This window comes from Aotus nancymaae, unplaced genomic scaffold (assembly GCF_030222135.1).
Source record: "Aotus nancymaae isolate 86718 unplaced genomic scaffold, 86718_ANA_hifiasm-v0.15.2.pri h1tg000067l, whole genome shotgun sequence".
Lineage (NCBI taxonomy): Eukaryota > Metazoa > Chordata > Mammalia > Primates > Aotidae > Aotus > Aotus nancymaae.
Genome location: NW_026988482.1, coordinates 25,493,562 through 25,515,353, shown reverse-complemented (window position 1 = coordinate 25,515,353; position 21,792 = coordinate 25,493,562). Strand labels below are relative to the sequence as shown.

At 41.9% G+C, this 21,792-nt stretch overlaps 1 protein-coding gene across 5 annotated transcripts in view; it reads right to left on the bottom strand.

Annotated features, from left to right (window-relative positions):
- The window catches only part of DOCK3 (dedicator of cytokinesis 3), a 610,183-nt gene extending 590,178 nt beyond the window's left edge, over window positions 1-20,005 (bottom strand). For all 5 annotated transcript variants that reach the window (XM_064367135.1, XM_064367139.1, XM_064367136.1 and 2 more), the window contains exon 1: window positions 19,934-20,005. In XM_064367135.1, the coding sequence (XP_064223205.1) occupies window positions 19,934-19,970 (37 nt within the window). In that variant the 5' untranslated portion in view covers window positions 19,971-20,005. The remainder of the gene's footprint in view (window positions 1-19,933) is intronic.
- Window positions 20,006-21,792: the final 1,787 nt, after the last annotated feature.

The following is a 21,792-nucleotide window of genomic DNA, read 5'->3' as shown; positions in this document are numbered from 1 at the left end:
ATTTACCAAGCAAATGGAGAGTAAAAAAAAAGCAGGAGTTGCAATCCTAATCTCTGATAAAATAGATTTTAAACCAACGAAGATCAAAAGAGACAAAGAAGGGCATTACATAATGGTAAAAGGATCAATGCAACAAGAAGAGCTAATGATCCTAAATACATATGCACCCAATACAGTAGCACCGAGATAAAGAAAGTTCTTAGCAACCTACAAAAAGACTCCCACACAATAACAGTGGGAGACTTCAACACTTCACTGTCAATATTAGACAGATCAACAAGACAGAAAATTAACAAGGATATCCAGGACTTCAACTCAGAATTAGACCAACCAAATCTAATAGACATCTACAGAACTCTCCATTCCAAATCCACAGAATATACATTCTTCTCAGCACCACATAGCACCTACTCTAAAATTGACCACATAATTGGAAGTAAATCACTCCTCAGCAAATGCAAAAGAATGGAAATCGTAACAAACAGACTGGCAGACCACAGTGCAATCAAATTAGAACTCAGGATTAAGAAACTGACTCAGAACCGCACAACTTCATGGAAACAGAACAACCGGCACTCGAATATTCACTGGATAAACAACAAAATGAAGGCAGAAATAAAGATGTTCTTTGAAACCAATGAAGACAAAGACACAACATACCAGAATCTCTGGGACAAATTTAAAGCAGCTCTAGAGGAAAACTTATAGCAATAAATGCTCACATGAAAAGCAAGGAAAGACCTAAAATCGACACACTGTCATCAAAATTGAAAGAGCTAGAGGAGCAAAACCAAAAAAAAAAAAACTCAAAAGCTAGCAGAAGACAAGAATAACAAATATCAGAGCAGAACTGAAGGAGATAGAGACACAAAAAGCCCTTCAAAAATATCAATAAATCCAGGAGCTGGGTTTTTGAAAAGATCAACAAAATAAGACAGACCGCTAGCCAGATTAATAAAAAAGAAAAGAGAGAAGAATCAAATAGATGCAATAAAAAATGATAAAGGGGATATCACCACAGATTCCACAGAAATACAAACTACCATCAGAGATTACTACAAACAACTCTATGCACATAAACCAGTAAACCTGGAAGAAATGGATAAATTCCTGAACACTTACACCCTCCCAAGCCTAAACTGGGAAGAAGTCGAAACCCTGAATAGACCAATAACAATGGCTGAAGTTGAGGCAGCCATTAATAGCCTATCAACCAAAGAAAGCCCAGGTCCAGATGGGTTCACAGCCGAGTTCTATCAGACATACAAAGAGGAGCTGGTACCACTCCTTCTGAAACTATTCCAAACAATCCAAAAAGAGGGAATCCTTCCCAAATCATTTTATGAGACCATCATCATCCTGATACCAAAACCTGGTGGAGACTCAACAAAAAAAGAAAACTTCAGACCAATATCCATGAAGAACATAGATGCAAAAATCTCCAATAAAATACTGGCAAACCGACTGCAACAGCACATAAAAAAGTTTATCTGTCACGATCAAGTAGGCTTCATCCTGGGGAGGCAAGGCTAGTTCAACATACGCAGGTCTATAAACATAATCCTCCACATAAACAGAACCAAAGACAAAAACCACATGATTATCTTAATAGATGCAGAGAAGGCCTTCAACAAAATTCAACAGCGCTTTATGCTAAAAACTCTCAATAAACTAGGTATCGACAGAACATATCTCAAAACAATAAAAGTTATTTATGACAAACCCACAGCCAATATCATACTGAATGGGCAAAAACTGGAAGCATTCCCTTTGAAATCTGGCACTAGAAAAGGATGCCCTCTCTCACCACTCCTATTCAATATAGTATTTAAAGTTCTAGCCAGAGCAATCAGGCAAGAAAAGGAATTAAAGGGTATTCACTTAGGAAAGGAGGAAGTCAAATTGTCTCTATTTGCAGATGACATAATTGTATATTTAGAAGAACCCATCGTCTCAGCCCAAAATCTCCTTAAACTGAAAAGCAACTTCAGCAGTCTCAGGATACAATATCAATGTGCAGAAATCACAAGCATTCCTATACACCAGTAACAGACTTAAAGAGAACCACATCAAGAACGAACTGCCATTTGCAATTGCTACAAAGAGAATAAAATATCTAGGAATACAAGTAACAAAGGATGTGAAGGACCTCTTCAAGGAGAACTACAAATCACTGCTCAAGGAAATAAGAGAGGAGACAAACAGATGGAAAAACATTCCATGCTCATGGTTAGGAAGAATCCATTATCATGAAAATGGCCATACTGCCCAAACTAATTTATATATCAACATTGTCCCCATTAAGCTACCTATGACCCTCTTCAAAGAACTAGAAAAAGAACACCTTAAACTTCATATGGAACCAAAAGAGAGCCCACATAGCCAAGATAATCCTAAGCAAAAAGAACAAAGCTGGAGACATCACGCTGCATGACTTCAAACTATACTACAAGGCTACTGTAACCAAAACAGCATGGTACTGTTACCAAAACCGAGATGTAGACCAATGGAACAAAACAGAGGCCTCGGAGGCAACACCACACATCTACAACCATCTGATCTTTGACAAACCTGACAAAAACAAGCAACGGGGAAAGGACTCAAATGTTCAATAAATGGTGTTGGGAAAACTGGCTAGCCATGTGCAGAAAGCTGAAACTGGACCCCTTCCTGACACCTTACACTAAAATTAACTCCAGATGGAGTAAAGACGTAAACATAAGATCTAACACCATAAAAACCCTACAAGAAAACCTAGGCAAAACCATTCAGGACATCAGCATAGGCAAGGACTTCATGACTAAAACACCAAAAGCATTGGCAACAGGAGCCAAAATAGACAAATGGGATCTAATTAAACTCAAGAGCTTATGTACAGCAAAAGAAACAATCAGTAGAGTGAACCGGCAACCAACAGAATGGGAAAAAATTTTTGCAATCTACCCATCTGACAAAGGGCTAATATCCAGAATCTACAAAGAACTGAAACAGATTTACAAGAAAAAAACAAACAAACCCATTCAAAAGTGGGCGAAAGACATGAACAGACACTTTTCAAAAGAAGATATATATGAGGCCAATGAACATATGAAAAAATGCTCATCATCACTGGTCATTAGAGAAATGCAATCAAAACTGCATTGAGATACCACCTCACACCAGTTAGAATGGCAATCATTAAAAATTCTCGAGATAACAGATGCTGGAGAGGATGTGGAGAAATAGGAACCCTTTCACACTGTTGGTGAGAGTGTAAATTAGTTCAACCATTGTGGAAGACAGTGTGGCAATTCCTCAAGGACCTAGAAATAGATATTCCATTTGACCCAATAATCCCATTACTGGGTATATAACCAAAGGATTACAAATTGTACTCTTATAAAGACACATGCACAGGTATGTTCACTGCAGCACTGTTTACAATAGCAAAGACCTGGAACCAACCCAAATGCCCATCCATGGTAGACTGGACAAGGAAAATGTGGCACATATACACCATGGAATACTATGCATCCATAAAAAACAATGAGTTTGTGTCCTTTGTAGGGACATGGATGAATCTGGAAGCCATCATTCTCAGCAAACTGACACAAGAACAGAAAATCAAACACCACATGTTCTCACTTATAGGCAGGTGAGACAATGAGAACACATGGACACAGGGAGGGGAGCATCACACACTGGGGTCTATTGGGGGACTAGGGGAGGGACAGCAAGGGGTAGAAAGGTTAGGGAGGGATAACGTGGAGAAATACCATAGGTGACGGGGGATGGAGGCAGTAAACCACATTGCCATGTATGTACCTATGCAGCAATCCTACATGTTCTGCACATGTACCCCAGAACCTAAAGTGAATATATATATATGAAGGCCAACAATAAAGAAAGTTACATTTAAAAGAAAATATCGGCTGAGTGTGGTGGCTCATGCCTGTATCCCAGCACTTTAAGAGGCCGAGGCAGGCAGATCACCTGAGGTCAGAAGTTTGAGACCAGTCTAGCCAACATGGCAAAACCCTGTCTCTACTGTAAAAAATACAAAAGTTAGCCGGGAGTGGTGCATGCACCTATAATCCTAGCTACTTGGGAGGCTGAGGCAGGACAATCGCTTGAACCCGGGAGGCGGAGGTTGTAGTCAGCCAAGACTGCACCACTGTACTCCAGCCTGGGCAACAAAGTGAGACTCTGTCTCAAAAAATAACTAATAAATAAATGAAAATAACAAGAGTTCGACTTAAATTACAGGTTCACTGCAACAGATGATTCACATTCTCCAAGTACTTTGTATAGTATGTGGCAACCAGCTAACCAACAAAGCCATGAATCCTTCAAAACTTTCACCACATGGAGACCAAGCACCTTGCATTAAAAGACAAAATATGCCGCCTGAACTTAACATTTTGCAAGATGTAATTAAAATTATCAACCACATTAAAGTACATGCCCTTAGCTCATGCCCATTCGTGTAGCTCTGTGAGGAGATAGACACAGAGCATACATGTCTTCTCTTATATACAGAAGTGAAATGGCTTTCTAAAGGTAGATCACTGGCCAGAGTTTTTGAGTTGAGAGCAGCTCCAATGATTTCTTTTAGAAATACAGTCAGTCACCACTGGCAGCATATTTCAGTGACAAAGAATGGGTCACAAACTGCTTGCTTGTGTGGCATATTCAACCTACTCAATGTGTCACTTCAGGGGCAAACAACACCATGTTCAAGTCAGTAGATAAAGTGGCTGCATTTGAACCAAAACAAGAATTATAGGGGCGATAAGTGAACATCGGGATTTAGCAAAGAGTTTTTGTTTTGTTTTGTTTTGTCTTGCGACGGAGTCTCACTCTATTGCTAGAGTGCAGTGGCACAATTTCGGCTCACTGAAACCTCCGCCTCCCAGGTTCAAGCAATTCTCCTACTTCAGCCTTCCAAGTAGCAGAGATTACAGACACACGCCACTATGTCCAGCTAATTTTTTGTATTTTTAGTAGAGATGGGGTTTCACCATGTTGGCCAGTCTGGTCTTGAACTACTGATCTCAAGTGATCCATCAGCCTTGGCCTCCCAAAGTGCTGGGATTATAGGCATGAGCCACTGCACCCAGCCTTTTATTTATTTGTTTGTTTGCTTATTTGTTTGATGATCGAATCTCACTCAGTTGTCCAAGCTGGAGTGTAGTGGCACAATCTCGGCTCACTGTAGCCTCCATCTCCCAGGTTCAAATGATTTTCCTGCCTCAGCCTTCCCTGTAGCTGGGATTACAAGTGTGTGCCACCGCACCCAGCTGATTTTTGTATTTTTAGTAGCAATACTTTTCACCACATTGGCCAGGCTGGTCTCAAACTCCTGACCTCAGGTGATCCATCTGCCTCGGCCTCCCAAAGTGCTGGGATTATAGGTGTGAGCCACCACCCTCGGCCAGCAGAGATTTTAAGAGACTGAGCTAGGGCCTTCTTTCTTCCAGCTGGTGCGTGATCACCTATCTCAGCTTTCAAAAGAGTCTGAGCATTACTTCCCAACCACAAAAGACCCCCAAACTGGGAAGGAATGGATCCACGACCCATTTGTGAATAAACCAAGTGAATCGATTTTGTCCATGCTAGAAGAGGATCAACTGCTTGAGATCACAAATGATGGGAGCATTAATAGTATGTCTGGGGCCGGGCACAGTGGCTCACACCTGTAATCCCAGCACTTTGGAAGGCCAAGGCGGGTGGATCATGAGGTCAAGAGATTGAGACCATCCTAGCTAACATGGTGAAACCCCATCTCTACTAAAAAATACAAAAATTAGCTGGATGTGGTGGCGCACATCTGTAGCCCCAGCTACTCAGGAGGCTGAGGCAGAAGAATTGCCCAAATCCGGGAGTTGAGACTCTGTCTCAAATAATAATAATAGTATGTTTGGGATAACTTCAAATCTCCATACATTCTGGATTAAAGTCAAGGCGCAATATCCTGAGATTGCCACAAAAGCACTGAAAAGCCTGCTTCCATTTCCAACATCCTATCTTTGCGCAGCAGGGTTTTCTTCAGTGAGAGCAACCAAAATGAGATCAAGGCACAGACTGGACATAAGCAACACACTTCTGGTGTCACTGTCTTCTGTCATCCCCACATAGGACCATCTAGTCACAGGAAAACAAGTTCAGGGCTCCCACTGATTCTACATTATGGTAAGTTGTAAAATTATTTCATTATATATTACAATGTAATAAAAATGGAAATAAAGTACACAATAAATGCAATGCCCTTGAATCATCCTGAAACCATCCCCCCATCCCGTCTGTAGAAAAACTGTCTTCCACAAAACCAGTCCCTGGTGTCAAAAAGGTTGGTGACTACTGTATAAAGGATTAATATTCAAAAACTATAAAGAACTCCTACAACTCAACAACAAAAAAACAAACAACTCAATTAGAAAATGGGCAAGGCAGCTGGGCGTGGTGGCTCACGCCTGTAATCCCAACACTTTGGGAGGCTGTGGTGGGCGGATCACCTGAAGTCGGGAGTTTGAGACCAGCCTGTCCGACACAGAGAAATCCCATCTCTACTAAAAATACAAGTAATCCCAGCTACTCAGGAGGTTGAGGCAGGAGAATCGCTTGAACCCAAGAGGTGGAGGTTGCAGTGAGCCAAGATCACACCATTGCACTCCAACCTGGGCAACAAGAGCAAAAGTCCATTTCAAAAAAAGAAAATGGGCAAGGCTTTGCAGACACCACTGCCCCCCAGACCTCCCTGCCACCAGCCATGGTCAACCCCACCATGTCCTAGGCCACGGACAGCCCTTGGACCATGTCGCCTTTGAGCTGTTTGCAGACAAAGTTCCAAAGACAGCAGAAAACTTTCATGCTTTAAGCACTGGAGAAAAAGAATTTGGTAGTAAGGGTTCTGCTTTCATAGAATTATTCCAGGATTTTTGTGTCAAGATGGTGACTTAACACACCATAATGGCGTGACAAGTCCAGCTACAAGGAGATTTGATGAGAACTTCATCCTGAAGCATACACTCACTGGAACTAACAATTTTCCTATGGATGTCAGTGAGGAAGAAACAAATATCCCCGTATTAACATCATAATTGTAATAACCACTTTTTTGTATTAATAATGTCAAATCACTAGAAATTCAGTTAAACAATTGATACTCAAGAAGCAGTAGCAGGGGACCTTTTACTTTTATCATGTTTGACGATTTATTCCTCTCAAGCATGTATCAATTTTGAAATTTTTCAAAATGCAAGTATGTGGAGAAAAAAAATGCCCTATGCTAACAAAGATGCAGAAAACAAGTACCCTCACTGTCCTAAAGGACAATTTGGCAACAGTTAATTTCAAACACCCAACTGCTCAAAAGTAGGAAAGTAAGTAAAGGATAGTATATCTGTATTACAGAACAGCAGTCTCAAAAGAGTGAAGAATCCAGATGTAAGAACATGTTCAAAGTATGACAGATTTAAAATAAAAGTAGACTGCAAAACAATATAAGCAGCATAGTTCTAAATTTATTTTAAATGCCTACTTAAACGTATATACAAAAAAAAAACTAGAAGATATGCTAATGTGTTGAGAGGTGTTATCTAGGTAACAAAAATAAGAGATCACCTTTATGTTCTTTTCATATGTTTTTCTACATTTACTGACATTTCTGTAATGATATATATCTTATGTAATCAGAAGGAAATGTTACATAGAAAAATAAAAAGCTCAAATGTATTCAAGATATTGAATTCACAATATAGGAAAGACTAGATATGTCATATTTTAGAAAAAATTCTAACAAAAATAGACAAAATATCTTATTGGTGCTCTTAAAGGTTTAACCTTGAGTTCCCTGGAAAAGTCACTCATCTAAAACACAGCATTTCCCCAAAGATGTCAAACAAAAGGGGTATTGTCAGGATAAGTTCAAACTGCATCCTAATTACCTGCTGTAAGAGTTCTGGATCACTGTTGCAATGACTGTGAAACTGTAGGTGAGAGAGTGGGATTCATACTGGAATCCTAAGGCTCCCACTCAAAATCTGTCATTTGAACTTAGCCATAGGCTGTAAATCTCTCTGACAGGCTCAAGAAAGAGAAAGGCCAAGAGAAAAAAAGAAGTATACTCATGATGTCACAAATTTCTAACAATCAAATATTATTAGATTTACAGCCTGCCTTTTAAAATACTGTAAGGATTAATAGAGCAAAATAAAATTCTTCACTAGGTTGGACTCTTAATTAAGCATTCACCAGTCACTCACTATGAACTAGGTCCTGACGATACAAACATGAAGACAAAGTTCCTTATCCTCAAGAAACTCAGTCCCTGAGACAGAGATGCAATTAAGTACGATCTAAAGGGATAAATACCATATTAGAAGTTGGAACCAACTGCAGTAGAAGCAGCAATGCTTATTTATATCAAGCAGAGTTGGGAAAGGCATAAAAAAGAGATGATGTTTGAGCTTTTTCTCGGTTGACATTCCCCAAGCAGAGAAAGGGAATCATGGGATTCCAATGATATAACAACACCCTGAGTACAGCAATAAAGGTAGAAACGTTATAGTCCTGTCTGGAAAAGGGTGAATTATCCAGTATATCTAGAGTGTAGAAAATGTGGAGAGAGCCTGGCCACAGTGGCTCATGCCTGTAATCCCAGCTCTTTGGGAGGTCAAGGCAGGCAGATCACTTGAGGTCAGGAATTCAAGCTCAGCCTGGCCAAGATGGTGAAACCTCATCTCTACTAAAAATACACACACAATAAAAAAGTTAGCTGGGTGTGGTGGCATGGGCCTGTAGTCCCAGCTACTCGGGAGGCTGAGGCAGGAGAATCGCTTGAACCCAGGAGGCAGAGGTTGCAGTGAGCCAAGACTGCACCACTGCACTCCAGCCTGGGTGACAGAGCGAGGCGCCATTGTGGGGAGGGGAGGGGAGGGGAGGGGACAGGAGGGGAGGGGAGGGGAGGGGAGGGGAGGGGAGGGAAGGGGAATGTCAGAAACAAAACTCAAGAAAAGTTTAGCACTACCCTTCCTCCTGTAGAGGAACGTGAAAATGAAGTTAACATCTTTCCAATGCTGATATTTCTTTCTCATTCCCCATGCTTTAATAAGTCCACACAGATCTTTTAGCAGCATCTTTCCCCCTTAAAACACCATAGCCATGAACTAAGGCTAAGGAGCCCAACCTAACCCCAAACATTATCTAGTTCACAAAGGTGGCACAGCTGGCACAATCACAAAATCTTCATACAAATAGTCTGCATCCAAATCACGACACTGGAAACACTACTTGTTTACACACTTGTTTATTAGCCACTTGGAAAAACACAGAAGACACACTTACCAATTGCATAAAGGTTCAAAGAAAAGATGGTAAAATCTTGAATCACAAATTTAAGCTTCAAAAAGATTTGACAGGTTGTACTCATGAGCCAAATACAGTGGTTAAAATGTTAACAGAAATATAAAATATTTTTTATTGCATTTTAGATTTTGGGGTACATGTGAAAAACATGCAAGATTGTTGCATAGGTGCATACGTGGCAGTGTGATTTGTTGCCTTCCTCCCCTTCACCTATATGTGGTATTTCTCCCCATGCTATCTCTCCCCAACTCCCCACCCCCCGCTGTCCGCCCTCACTCCCCTGCAACAGACCCCAGTGTTTAGTGCTCCCCTCCCTGTGTCCATGTGTTCCCATTGTTCAACGCCCGTCTATGAGTGAGAACATGCGATGTTTGATTTTGTGTTCTTGTGTCAGTTTGCTGAGAATGATGCTTTCCAGGTTCATCCATGTCCCTACAAAGGACACAAACTCCTCGTTTTTGATAGCTGCATAATATTCCATGGTGTATATGTGCCACATTTTTCCTGTCCAGTCTATCATCGATGGGCATTTGGGTTGGTTCCAGGTCTTTGCTATTGTAAACTGTGCTGCAGTGAACATTCGTGTGCATGTGTCCTTATAGTAGAATGATTTATAATCCTTTGGATATATACCCAGTAATGGGATTGCTGGGTCAAATGGAATTTCTATTTCTAGGTCCTTGAGGAATCGCCACACTGTCTTCCACAATGGTTGAACTAATTTACACTCCCATGAACAGTGTAAAAGTGTTCCTATTTCTCCACATCCTCTCCAGCATCTGTTGTCTCCAGATTTTTTAATGATTGCCGTTCTAACTGGCGTGAGATGGTATCTCAATGTAGTTTTGATTTGCATTTCTCTAATGACCAGTGATGATGAGCATTTTTTCATATGCTTGTTGGCCTCATGTATGTCTTCTTTTGTAAAGTATCTGTTCATATCCTTCGCCCATTTTTGAATGGGCTTGTTTGTTTTTTTCTTGTAAATCTGTTTTAGTTCGTTGTAAATTCTGGATATCAGCCCTTTGTCAGATGGGTAAGCTGCAAAAATTTTTTCCCATTCTGTTGGTTGCCGATTCACTCTAATGACTGTTTCTTTCACCATACAGAAGCTGTGGAGTTTGATTAGGTCCCATTTGTCTATTTTGGCTTTTGTTGCCAATGTTTTTGGTGTTTTGGTCATGAAGTCCTTGCCTACGCCTATGTCCTGAATGGTTTTGCCTAGGTTTTCTTGTAGGGTTTTTATGGTGTTAGGTCTTATGTTTAAGTCTTTAATCCATCTGGAGTTAATTCTAGTGTAAGGTGTCAGGAAGGGGTCCAGTTTCTGCTTTCTGCATATGGTTAGCCAGTTTTCCCAACACCACCTATTAAACAGGGAATCCTTTCCTCATTGCTTGTTTTTATCAGGTTTGTCAAAGATTGGATCATTGTAGATATGTTGTGTTGCCTCCGAGGCCTCTGTTCTGTTCCATTGGTCTATATGTCTGTTTTGGTACCAGTACCATGCTGTTTTGATTACTGTAGCCTTGTAGTATAGTTTGATGTCCGGTAGTGTGATGCCTCCTGCTTTGTTCTTTTTGCTTAGAATTGACTTGGCTATGCGGGCTCTCTTTCGGTTCCATATGAAGTTTAAGGTGGTTTTTTCCAGTTCTGTGAAGAAGGTCATTGGTAGCTTGATGGGGATAGCGTTGAATCTGTAAATTACTTTGGGCAGTATGGCCATTTTCATGATATTGATTCTTCCTAACCATGAACATGGAATGTTTCTCCATCTGTTTGTGTCCTCTCTTATTTCGTTGAGCAGTGGTTTGTAGTTCTCCTTGAAGAGGTCCTTTACGTTCCTTGTTAGTTGTATTCCTAGGTATTTTATTCTCTTTGTAGCAATTGTGAATGGCAGTTCGTTCTTGATTTGGCTCTCTTTAATTCTGTTATTGGTGTATAGGAATGCTTGTGATTTTTGCACATTGATTTTGTATCCTGAGACTTTGCTGAAGTTGCTTATCAGTTTCAGGAGAAAATATTTTTTAAATAAAACTAAAATTTTATATTTCTGTTTAATATCAATCACGGAAGTTCAAGATGGAGGGGATATAGCTTGACTTCAGTTCATATGAAATAAAACCTAGAATTTAGTTGTTATAAATTCAATATGAGCAATCACTGTGAAATGGCAGCTCAAAAATATCCAAAAGTCAGACTTAATGCCACATTAACAAAAATGTCCAATTTGATGCTACAAATTTGTGTGTAAAACCTTCTACAAGCCCGGGTCCAAGGTATATCCGCCAAGAATACAAAGATGGTCTGGGTGCAGTGGCTCATGCCTGTACTCCCAACACTTTAGGAGGATCACTTGAGATTAGGAGTTCAAGGCTAGCCTGGAACACATGGTGAAATCCCATCTCTACTAAAAACACAAAAATTAGCCAAGTGTGGTAGCATGCACCTGTAATCCCAGCTACTTAGGAGGCTGAGGCATGAGAATCGCTTGAACCTGGGAGGCAGAGGTTGCACTGAGCCAAGATTGTGCCACTGCACTCCATACTGGGGTGACAGGGCAAGGCTCCATCTCAAAAACATAAAACAAACAAACAAAGATAAGCATTGCATAATCCCTACTTCTCTTTATTTATTTTTTTTTTTTTTGAGACGGAGTTTCGCTCTTGTTACCCAGGCTGGAGTGCAATGGCGCAATCTTGGCTCACCACAACCTCCGCCTCCTGGGTTCAGGCAATTCTCCTGCCTCAGCCTCCTGAGTAGCTGGGATTACAGGCACGCGCCACCATGCCCAGTTAATTTTTTGTGTTTTTAGTAGAGACGGGGTTTCACCATATTGACCAGGATGGTCTCGATCTCTTGACCTCATGATCCACCCATCTCGGCCTCCCAAAGTGCTGGGATTACAGGCGTGGCCACCGTGCCCGGCCCTATTTATTTTTTTTTAAATGGAGTCTCGCTCTGTTGCCTAGGCTGGAGTGCAGTGGCACAATCTTGGCTAACTGCAGCCTCCCCTTCCCGGGTTCACATGATTCTCCTGCCTCAGCTTCCTGAATAGCTGGGATTATAGGCACGCATCACCACACCTGGCTAATTTTTGTATTTTTAGTAGAGACAGGGTTTCACCATGTTGGTCAGGCAGGTCTTGAACTCCTGACCTCATGATCCATCCTCCTCTGCCTCCCAAAATGCTGGGATTACAGGCGTGAGCCACCACACCTGGCCCCATAATCCCTACTTTTAAAGCATGTTTTTTTAAACCATGGCTCATGAAATCAATTGAGTTGTCACCAATATTTTTTAATAAAATAAAAATAAACAGAAAATATCGGCATATACTGCACAAAGCACACAGTAAAAGTACCATATCATTAAACTTTTAACTTTTTCATACATATGAATAAATGCACATAATACACACATATAAAATAACAATTTTTTTTTTTAGATGGAGTCTCACTCTGTTGCCCAGACTGGAGTGCAGTGGCACAATCTCGGCTCACTGCAACCTCCCCTTCCTAGGTTCAAGCGATTCTCCTGCCTCAGCCTCCCAAGTAGCTAGGATTACAAGGGTACACCACCACATTCAGCTAATTTTTATATTTTTAGTGGAGACAGGGTTTCACCATGTTGACCAGGCTGGTCTCAAACTCCTGATCTCAAGTGATCCACCCAACTAGGCCTCCCAAAGTGCTGGGATGACAGACGTGAGCCACTGTGCCCAGCCCAAGATAACAATTTTAAATGTATTTCTTACTGTAGGTCATAGTCAAAAGTTGGAAAGACATTAGTCTAATGGAAGAGGATAAGGTTAATGTAACACTATAAAGTACAAAGTATAAGAAGATTTAATACAGAATAAAATATATCTGGTTGGAGAAAGAGAGGGGTAAGGCCAAGAATCTAGGACAGGATTTACAGAGATAACAACATATGAGAGAAGTCTTGGCAGGCTGGAAATAATTTAAGAAATGAAGACATAGGGGAAAGGCACTCTATGTAGAAGGAACAATATGAACAAAGACATGACGCAGCAAATAAGTGTTTAACGACCCTGGCACATGGCAGCACTAGTTTTAAGTTAAGTACAAACAGAAGAACCTGGGGAAAGTTCAGTTGGGCTAAAGGGTAAAGTACAAACAGGTCAGTGGATGAGGCTGAACATGCAAATTTAAACCATAACATGAAAGTACTAGACATATGATAAACACTCAATGAATGCTAGCTATTCCAACTAGTCTTAGCTCTAGGGCCTTAAACCATATTATCTCTAAGATTTCTTAGAGTTCTAAAATTTCTTACTTACTGAAGAGCTATGATGCAAGTTATTTATATGCGAGCACAGAACAAAGACTTATAAGAAACTACAGGGAGTCATTATTGTACTCAATAAGAATGTTCTCATACAGCTAACAATAAAATGGACTGTCCCAAAAAGTGGTGAGGGCACTGGCAATAGATATGTTTGAATATAGGCCAAATACATATCTGTTAAAGGTATGGTACTAAACAGTACTATCAAGTTCTGTTTTATCACACTCTAATTCTTCTATCATGTTGGTTCTCACTTATTAGCAAGAGCTCATGAATGAGTTCCAAAGGGAGAGGGAGAATCAGATTGAAGCAGGAGGATGTGGTTTTAATCCATTGTAGATAAGCAGGAAAACAGGAAGCTTCTGAATGACATTTCCCAACATAGTAATTATCTTTACTAGAGTATCCTAAGGTGTGATACAGCAAATCAACTGCAAGTACTTAGGCCACAGCTAAAATTATTTGGTAATGTATAAAAAATTTTTTTAAGGTTTCCAGAGCCTTTATGTGAAAAAAAAACTTGCTTTCCATGCAAAATCTGTCAAGAGGGGGTATGTAAGACACTTAAATGCATAATCATAAACAGGTTTGTTCATTACATTAAACGCATAACATTGGAATTTAAATCATAATACAGCATATCCAATAATGTTTACATATTGGGAATAATTTCAGATCATTCTTAAAGAATAAAAACAAAAATTCAAAAAAATTCAAAATACAAGCTATTAAAAATTAAAATTTAGCACCAATGTAAAAATATGGTATGATGATAAAGTACCTTCAACCTCAATGACCATTCTTTTGAGACTGTCGTGCATCAGAATGTGTCTAATAATACTACACAGAAATAGGTGCCATGTTTACAATTTAGCTTAATGTTTCTAAAGCGTATTCTAACACTGCATGATAAAATGAACTAGAAATCTGAAGTCTACTCAACAGACTTAAAATGATTAAAAACTTTAACATAAGACCCAAAACTATGTATCTACTAAAAGAAAACATAGGGAAAATACTTCAGGACATTCATCTAGGCAAAGATTTTATGACTAAGACCTCAAAAGCACAGGTAACAAAAACAAAAAAAGACAAGTGGGGCTACATTAAACTAAAAGCTTCTGCACAGCAAAGGAAACAAACAGAGTAAAGAGACAACCTACAGAATGGGAGAAAATATTTGCAAACGATTTATCTTATAAGAGACTAATATGCAGAACATACAAGGAACTCAACAGCAAAACCAAATAATCCCATTAAAAAGTAGGCAGCAGGCTGGGCGCAGTGGCTCATGCCTGTAAACCTGCCACTTTGGGAGGCCAAGGAGGGAGGGTCTCTTGAGACCAGGAGTTCAAGACCACCCTGAGCAAAATAGCGAGACCCAGTTTCTACAAAAAATTTAAAAATTAGCTGGGCGTGGTGGCGTGGGCCTGTTGTCCTAGCTATTGGTAAGGATGGTTTGAGACCAGGAGTTCAAGGTTACTGTGAGCTATGATCATGCCATGGCACACTAGCCTGAGTGACAAAGCAAGACCCTGTCTTAAAAAAAAAAAAAAAAGCCAGGCACGTTGGCTCATGCCTGTAATCCCAGCACTTTGAGAGGCCAAGGCAGGTAGATCACTTGAGGCCAGGAATTAGAGACCAGCCTGACCAATATGGTGAAACCCCGTTTCTACTAAAAATACAAAAAAAATTAGCCAGGCATGGTGGTGCATGCCTATAGTCCCAGCTACTCAGGAGGCTGAGACAGGAGACTCTCTTAAACCCAGGAGGTAGACGTTGTAGTTAGCTGAGATTGTGCCACTGTACTCCTCCCTGGGCATTGCAGCAAGACTCTGTCTTAAAAAAAAAAAAAAAAAAAAAAAAAGACAAAGAAAAGAAAAAAAAGTCCAATACAGAAATAAAATTCCTTAAGTATGTCTCATCTTTCAAGCCAGAGGCATATACTACTGACAAATTCCTTTCAGATGACATGGTACAATAAAACAATCTGTGGCTTAGAATCTCAAAGTCCTAGGTTCAAATCTCAACTCAGCATCTACTATCAAAGTACCTTAGATCAGTCACTTAATTTCTCTTACATAAGGCTTCTTTCTCATCTGTTTAAAAAAGAGGGGAGAGGTGGTGATGGAGTGTAAAGCTCAAGTAGAATCATGAATGTGGAAGTTCCTCATAAACAGAAAAGATAAACATAAGACATCAAGCACTTCCTCACTTTTCAGAACAAAATAAAGTGATGGGTATCTTTCCTGCCCCTTGTGGCTGTCTTTACCTCTAAAGGGATATTGGGGCCCTTCCAGAGGTTGTAAAGGTTGGGCTTCCCTCATTGAATTAATAACTAAAGAGCACACTGCCTTCAGACTATTTTGGGGAGTTCTAGTCCATTTGCCAACACATTTACTCAAATTTTCTGAACACTGGTTCTTTCAGATCTGATTTCAAGGATCTGTTCCCTCCCACCTTCAGATTCTTTTCCTGTACCACAGGATCTTTACAAGTTTCTTTTAAGGACTCAGGGTTTTGTTGTTTTTGACTTTTTTTAAGTGCTTTTCTTCCCTTTCTGGGGAAACCCAAGCAAAAGGAAATTAGGTAAAAGTAATGCATAAAATATGTATTACTTTTTAAATAGGAAAAAATAAATATTACAAAACTAAAATGTAACATCTTCAGATTGGTAACGAGAAAAATTTTTCATGCTCTATTCAAAAGGATTAAGAAAAAATAAGCAATAAATGTCCTGAATTATTTAAACATTTGCCATAGCTGGGCACAGTGCTCACAGGTATAATCCCAGTGACTCGGGAGGCCAAGGTGGGAGGACAGCTTGAAGCCAGCAGCTTGAGGCCAGCCTGGACAACATAGCAAAACCATATCACTAAAAAATATTTTTTTAATTAAAATTTTAAAATTAGCCAGGCAAGGTGGTAAACACCTGTAGTCCCAGCTACTTGGGAGACTGTGGCAGGAGGATCACTTGAGCCCAGGAGTTCAAGGCTGCAGTCAACTATGATCATGCCACTGCACTCCAGCCTGGGGGGTGACAAGAGCAGGACCCCATCTCTCAAAAAAAAAAAACTGCCTCATGACAGCAGCAGAATAAACAAGACAACCTTCTGAAGCAGCTTCCACTTTTAAGACGTCAAACTAATACACACATACTCAAACCTTTACTGCTTTTCTATTCAAGGAGTTTAATTACAAATATTCTTGTTTTAAAAAGTGTTGGTGTTTGCAGTTCCTGCTATTAGAGGGTGAGAAAAGTATTTTCTTGGTTTTCGTTTTCTACTTTTGGTACTTTGGGTACAGTCAGTATAGGGAAAGACAGGTGTTTCACAAAAATAGCTGGATTTTTCTCACCTAATACACTTCAGAGCAGGAAGCTTCTTGGAAAGGTAGAATAAAGAATGGAAGGATGTAGGACTTTCCAAGAATTCATGGCAACAGAAAAGAAAGCAGGGATCCTCTAAGAGGGAAAGAGACATGAGAAGTCAAAACACGAGTGAACTAGTTCAGTAAAGAACAGTCCCTTACAATATCAGAGAAAGAGAGCAAGACAGTCAAGTATATCACAAAATACTGCCCACTACCAAGAAGAAAATTAAGGGAAATATACAATCGCTGAAGGACAAAAAAAAAATAACAATGTTTGGGATCCAGTTTCTTCATCTGTGTGATAACGATAACATTAAGACTACTCTGGGAATTGACATAGGGTTACCTAAGTGAGAGTCCCTGGCACACTGACAGGCTTATCATTGACCCTCAGAAAAGGATAACGTCCTCCCCACTGCCTAAAGTCACTCACAGAATATTACAATGGAAAGGGGAGCTCAATCATCACCTCATCCTAAATGAATAAACAAAATAATTCAGTCATGTTATAACTGGTACAGAATTCCTATATTATAAAAAATTGAATAAGATACTACAGGATCTCAAACACAAACGAACAGCTGCAATGGAAAAAAACCCTTTGTACTGCTGCAAGAGGGGACTCCTTCTTTCACTAAAATCAGGGCAAAAGGAGGCCTTCCACAAATTTCTCCAAATTGCTAGGAAGTGAAGTGTAAGGGGTTTCCCTCCTTGCTGTACGATTGATTATAGGTTGACAAACAGAGACAGAAATCTGTGCTCCCAGTTAGTCATAAAAATCAAAGCTGAAACTCAAAACATTTTCTCATAGGAACAATGACAATGGTTACATTTTCAAGCTAGCCCTCATAGCAATTAAATGATGCAGCAAAATGCCATTTTAAGTAACTATTTTTGTCATAAGCATAATATATAAGCTACCTTATAAAATGGATTTTATGAAAAGGCCTAGAAGTGTAGTCCTAACATCCTTATGAAAAAAAGAAAATGTGTCCTGAGTTTTAAACAATTCGCAGAAAAACTTTTAGATCATAACTAAGGAAGGGACAGTAGAAGAAGACTGTGAGATAAATAGGGGAGACAGTTGCTTGGTTTGGTAGAAAGGGCATCTAAATTATACTAAACCAGAGCTGCTATGAAAATGCCTTCTGTGTAACTGTCTCTCTCATTTAGCAAGCATTTAAGCCCTGCCCTGAGCCCAGTGCTGTGGCCCTCCAAAGAGAATAACAATTTTTTTAAAGCTAAACACATGGTCCTAGGAATGCAAGAATTGCATTGCATCTTCCCGAGTAAATCACACACCAAATCCTAGGGCTTTGAGATTCACATATACCTATCTTGATTACCTTGCATTGGCTCTGTCTCAGAACGAACACACTTAGTGTTATTAGTCTAAATACTAAGGGGAAAAGAAGAAACTAACGCTTATTAAGCATTCAGTATGTTCTCATTTCACTTTCACAACCCTGTAAGATAGGTAAACATTATCCCCAATTTACACATTAAGAAAATGATGTTAAATTACTTGCCTACAACACCAGTAAAGAGAAGCTAGGACCCTGGATTCCACTTTGTCCACTACTCAAGGGCTCCTCCCCCGCTAAAAAATCAATCATAGGGTGCCACTGGAGAGTTGACCACTCACATCAATTGCTTGTTATTCTAGTTAAGCAGTTCTGGGAGTGAGTTATGGAGAAGATAAACCACCAACTCCTCATTTCACAAAATCAACTCAGTATTCAGGGAATACTCTAAGAAAAGAGGTAAAATGTCCCCAGAGGTGAATACCAGCTCTTCGCATCACTTCCCAATTCCTTCTCAATAGAGACTCTAGGACTAGAGCTCCCTTTATCACCACCATCCTAGCATAGCTAATTGTTTCAGAAAGTTACCTTTTAAAACAAGATTTTCTACTAGAATAGAAGACCTCTCTGCTGGTCCTTAAATTTAAATAAATTCCATTTTCACATGATAACCTGCCTGATAGCATTCCAAAACATTCGTTGCCACTGCAGTTTCAAATTATTTTGTAGTGAATTGTGAACTACATCTTGATTAAATTGCAGTAAAGATGGGAAACAAAAAATCATGTTTAGAATGATTTCCTATCTAAAATTTTCCATTATGAGCTTAGGAAAAACAAAACCTGTACACTCAACATTTTAAATCTGTTTCTAACTAAACAAGATGATAGGTGATGCAATGAGGCTTAACTGTATCACGTAATTGCCACAAAACACTAACACTGCAAAAGTAAAACATTCAATACTTTACTGAATATTCTTTTTGAAGAAGTTGAATATTCTTATATTCAACAAAACCATGTTATAAAATACCTAAACTTAACATTCATACATGGTCCAAAAACATTTCCCATTGTAAAGTATTATTTCTAATATTAAAGGCAAAAAAATTAAAACAGATCAAATATTTGCAGTCAAATGTCCAAATTTTTGAATTGGGAAAATGATGTCAACATTTTTCATCTGTTTTCTTGTAAGGTTCCAGTACAAAAATAAACAGCCATCGGGCTCATCAATTCAGGTGCGGAAACTCATTAAAATCGAGCTTTTGGAGCGAAGAAAACACATTCCCAGAATTTGTCTTCTCGGGTAAAACTGCCCGGTGGCCCACACCAGAAACCTCAGGCAACTGCCCGGGCCTTGCCCACCCCTCCCGCGGGCCGCACCTGCCAAGGCCGCACCGCCAGCGCCCCCTGCCGCCCTCTCTGCACACAGAGACCCGCGCCCACCCCCGCACCCGCCCCCACCCCGCGCTCGCCCAGCGCAGAGGCCGCGCAGCCTGCGGGCAGGGGCGGGGGCACGAGGGTGCGAATCCAGGCGTGGCCGGGAGCTGGGCGCGTCCCTCAGAACCTCCGCCACGGCCAGACCGGAGCCTCACCTACCTACGCCGTATTTCTCCTCCTCCGTGGGGGTCCACATGGCCGGGCCGGGCACGGCCCCGCGGGTGCGGCGACCGGGCGACAACGCGGCGGGGACGGCCGCGGGCCAGGCTGTGGCGCACCGCAAGCCGAGGCGGGGGCGGTCAGGCGGCGCGGGGCAGTGGGCGGCGCATCCCTCACAGGCCGTACGGGATGCCGCCGCCACCCCCGCCACGTCTGGACCGCGAGGATCCGCGGGTGGCCCAGCAGCCCCAGGCGGCGCGGGCGAGGGCTCGCCACCTGTCCGTCGCCGCTGCTCCCGCGCCGCCGCTCGCTTCCTCACAGCTCCGCCGCCTGGCTCCCGGCGCCGCCGCGGCTCGGCTCGCCCCAGCGGGCTCGCAGGACGGCGGCGCATGCGCCACTCCCTGCCGCGCAGGGGCTCGCGCCACCCGGGCTCGCGCCGTCCCGAGCCCGCGCGCGAATCCACGAGCCGCTGCTGCGCGCCAGCGGAGGGAAATCTGCGAGAGGCGATTGGACTGGCCCCGGGCAGGCTTCTCCCCCGATCTGGTGCCCTCAGCTGCAGCAAACTCCGGAGGGGGCGAGGCCGGTCAGGTGGGCGACTCCCTCTACCCGGACTCCCCACTCGCTTCCGCTTCCAGTGCCTCTTTCCTGCGCCTCGAGATGGCCACGGGCCTCCTGGTCAGAGAGGGGAGATCCGGAGAAGGAGGAGACGACACCATTTTCAGACCCATCCCAGTGTCACCCACAGTGCTGTCGGAGTGGTCCCCGGAGCCACCCTGTGTATTCCCAGTGCCCACAGGGTGGACTCGCCACGAGGGAACCAGGTGGGGTACACTCGTGCCCCTCTCTCCTGGATGCCGTTTGGTCTGAGGCCGCTGACACCTCCTGGGTTCTTGCTTCTCTGAGTTGGCCTGAGTGGCGAATGTTTGGGGCCAGAACAATCACAGCCGCCTTGCTAGTAAGGAGCACTTCATTGGGCCCTGGGGATTCCTACCCGGGACTCGGCCCCTGCTGCTCCTGGGTGTCTGCCTCCCTTGGAGCCCTGAGTACTGACTCCTACTGGAAACTTTGACCTTCTCTCTCCTCCCAAAGAATCCATTCGTTCTGATGCATGTAAATGTCACCCTGTGGCCCCCAAGTCAACCACTTACCAAAGGCCAGGAACTGCAGGACTTCTCCTTTCCACCTACGTTTGGACCACAATGTGTTCCCAACTCTAATCCCAGCAGATTCGCTCATCTCTGTCACTAGCACTTCTAAGTCAAAACGCTGGTGTCATCCTTCACTAGCACTCTCAGACACCCCCACTCTTCAAAGCCCAGCTCAGCCCCTCACCTCCAGGAAGCCTGCCCTGACCCATAGGCTCCTTTCCTTCTTTGTATGGAATTGGAGCTATATTCAGTTTGTCTTACTTCCCTTCTAAGACTCCCAGAAAGCAAGCTCCAGACTAATACAAGAATACCTTGTAATCAATAGAGCTTGTTGATTCTTCTTTCAAAGTGTCATAATTGGTAACTCCTCTCAGGCCTGATTATGCTCCCCTAGGTTATGGCCACCACTTCCCACCTTCCAATCTTTAGGCTCCTCCCCTCACTAATCATAGCTGCCCACTCCTGCCCAGAAAATGTCCATCCTGTGAATGATAGAATTTCTCAATAGCTAGATACACTTCTTTTCTGGGGTGGCAGGGGTGTCCAAGAACATAACAAAAGAGGTAAGTGTTCCGGAAAGATAGACCCCTGCCCAGTGGCCACCATGAAAGTATACTGTGGAATTAAACCACATTCTTACAAAACTCTCTCCAGGGAGCTATTCAACAAGTGGGGCTGCTCTACGCAGGCCTTCAGGGAACAACCTTAAAG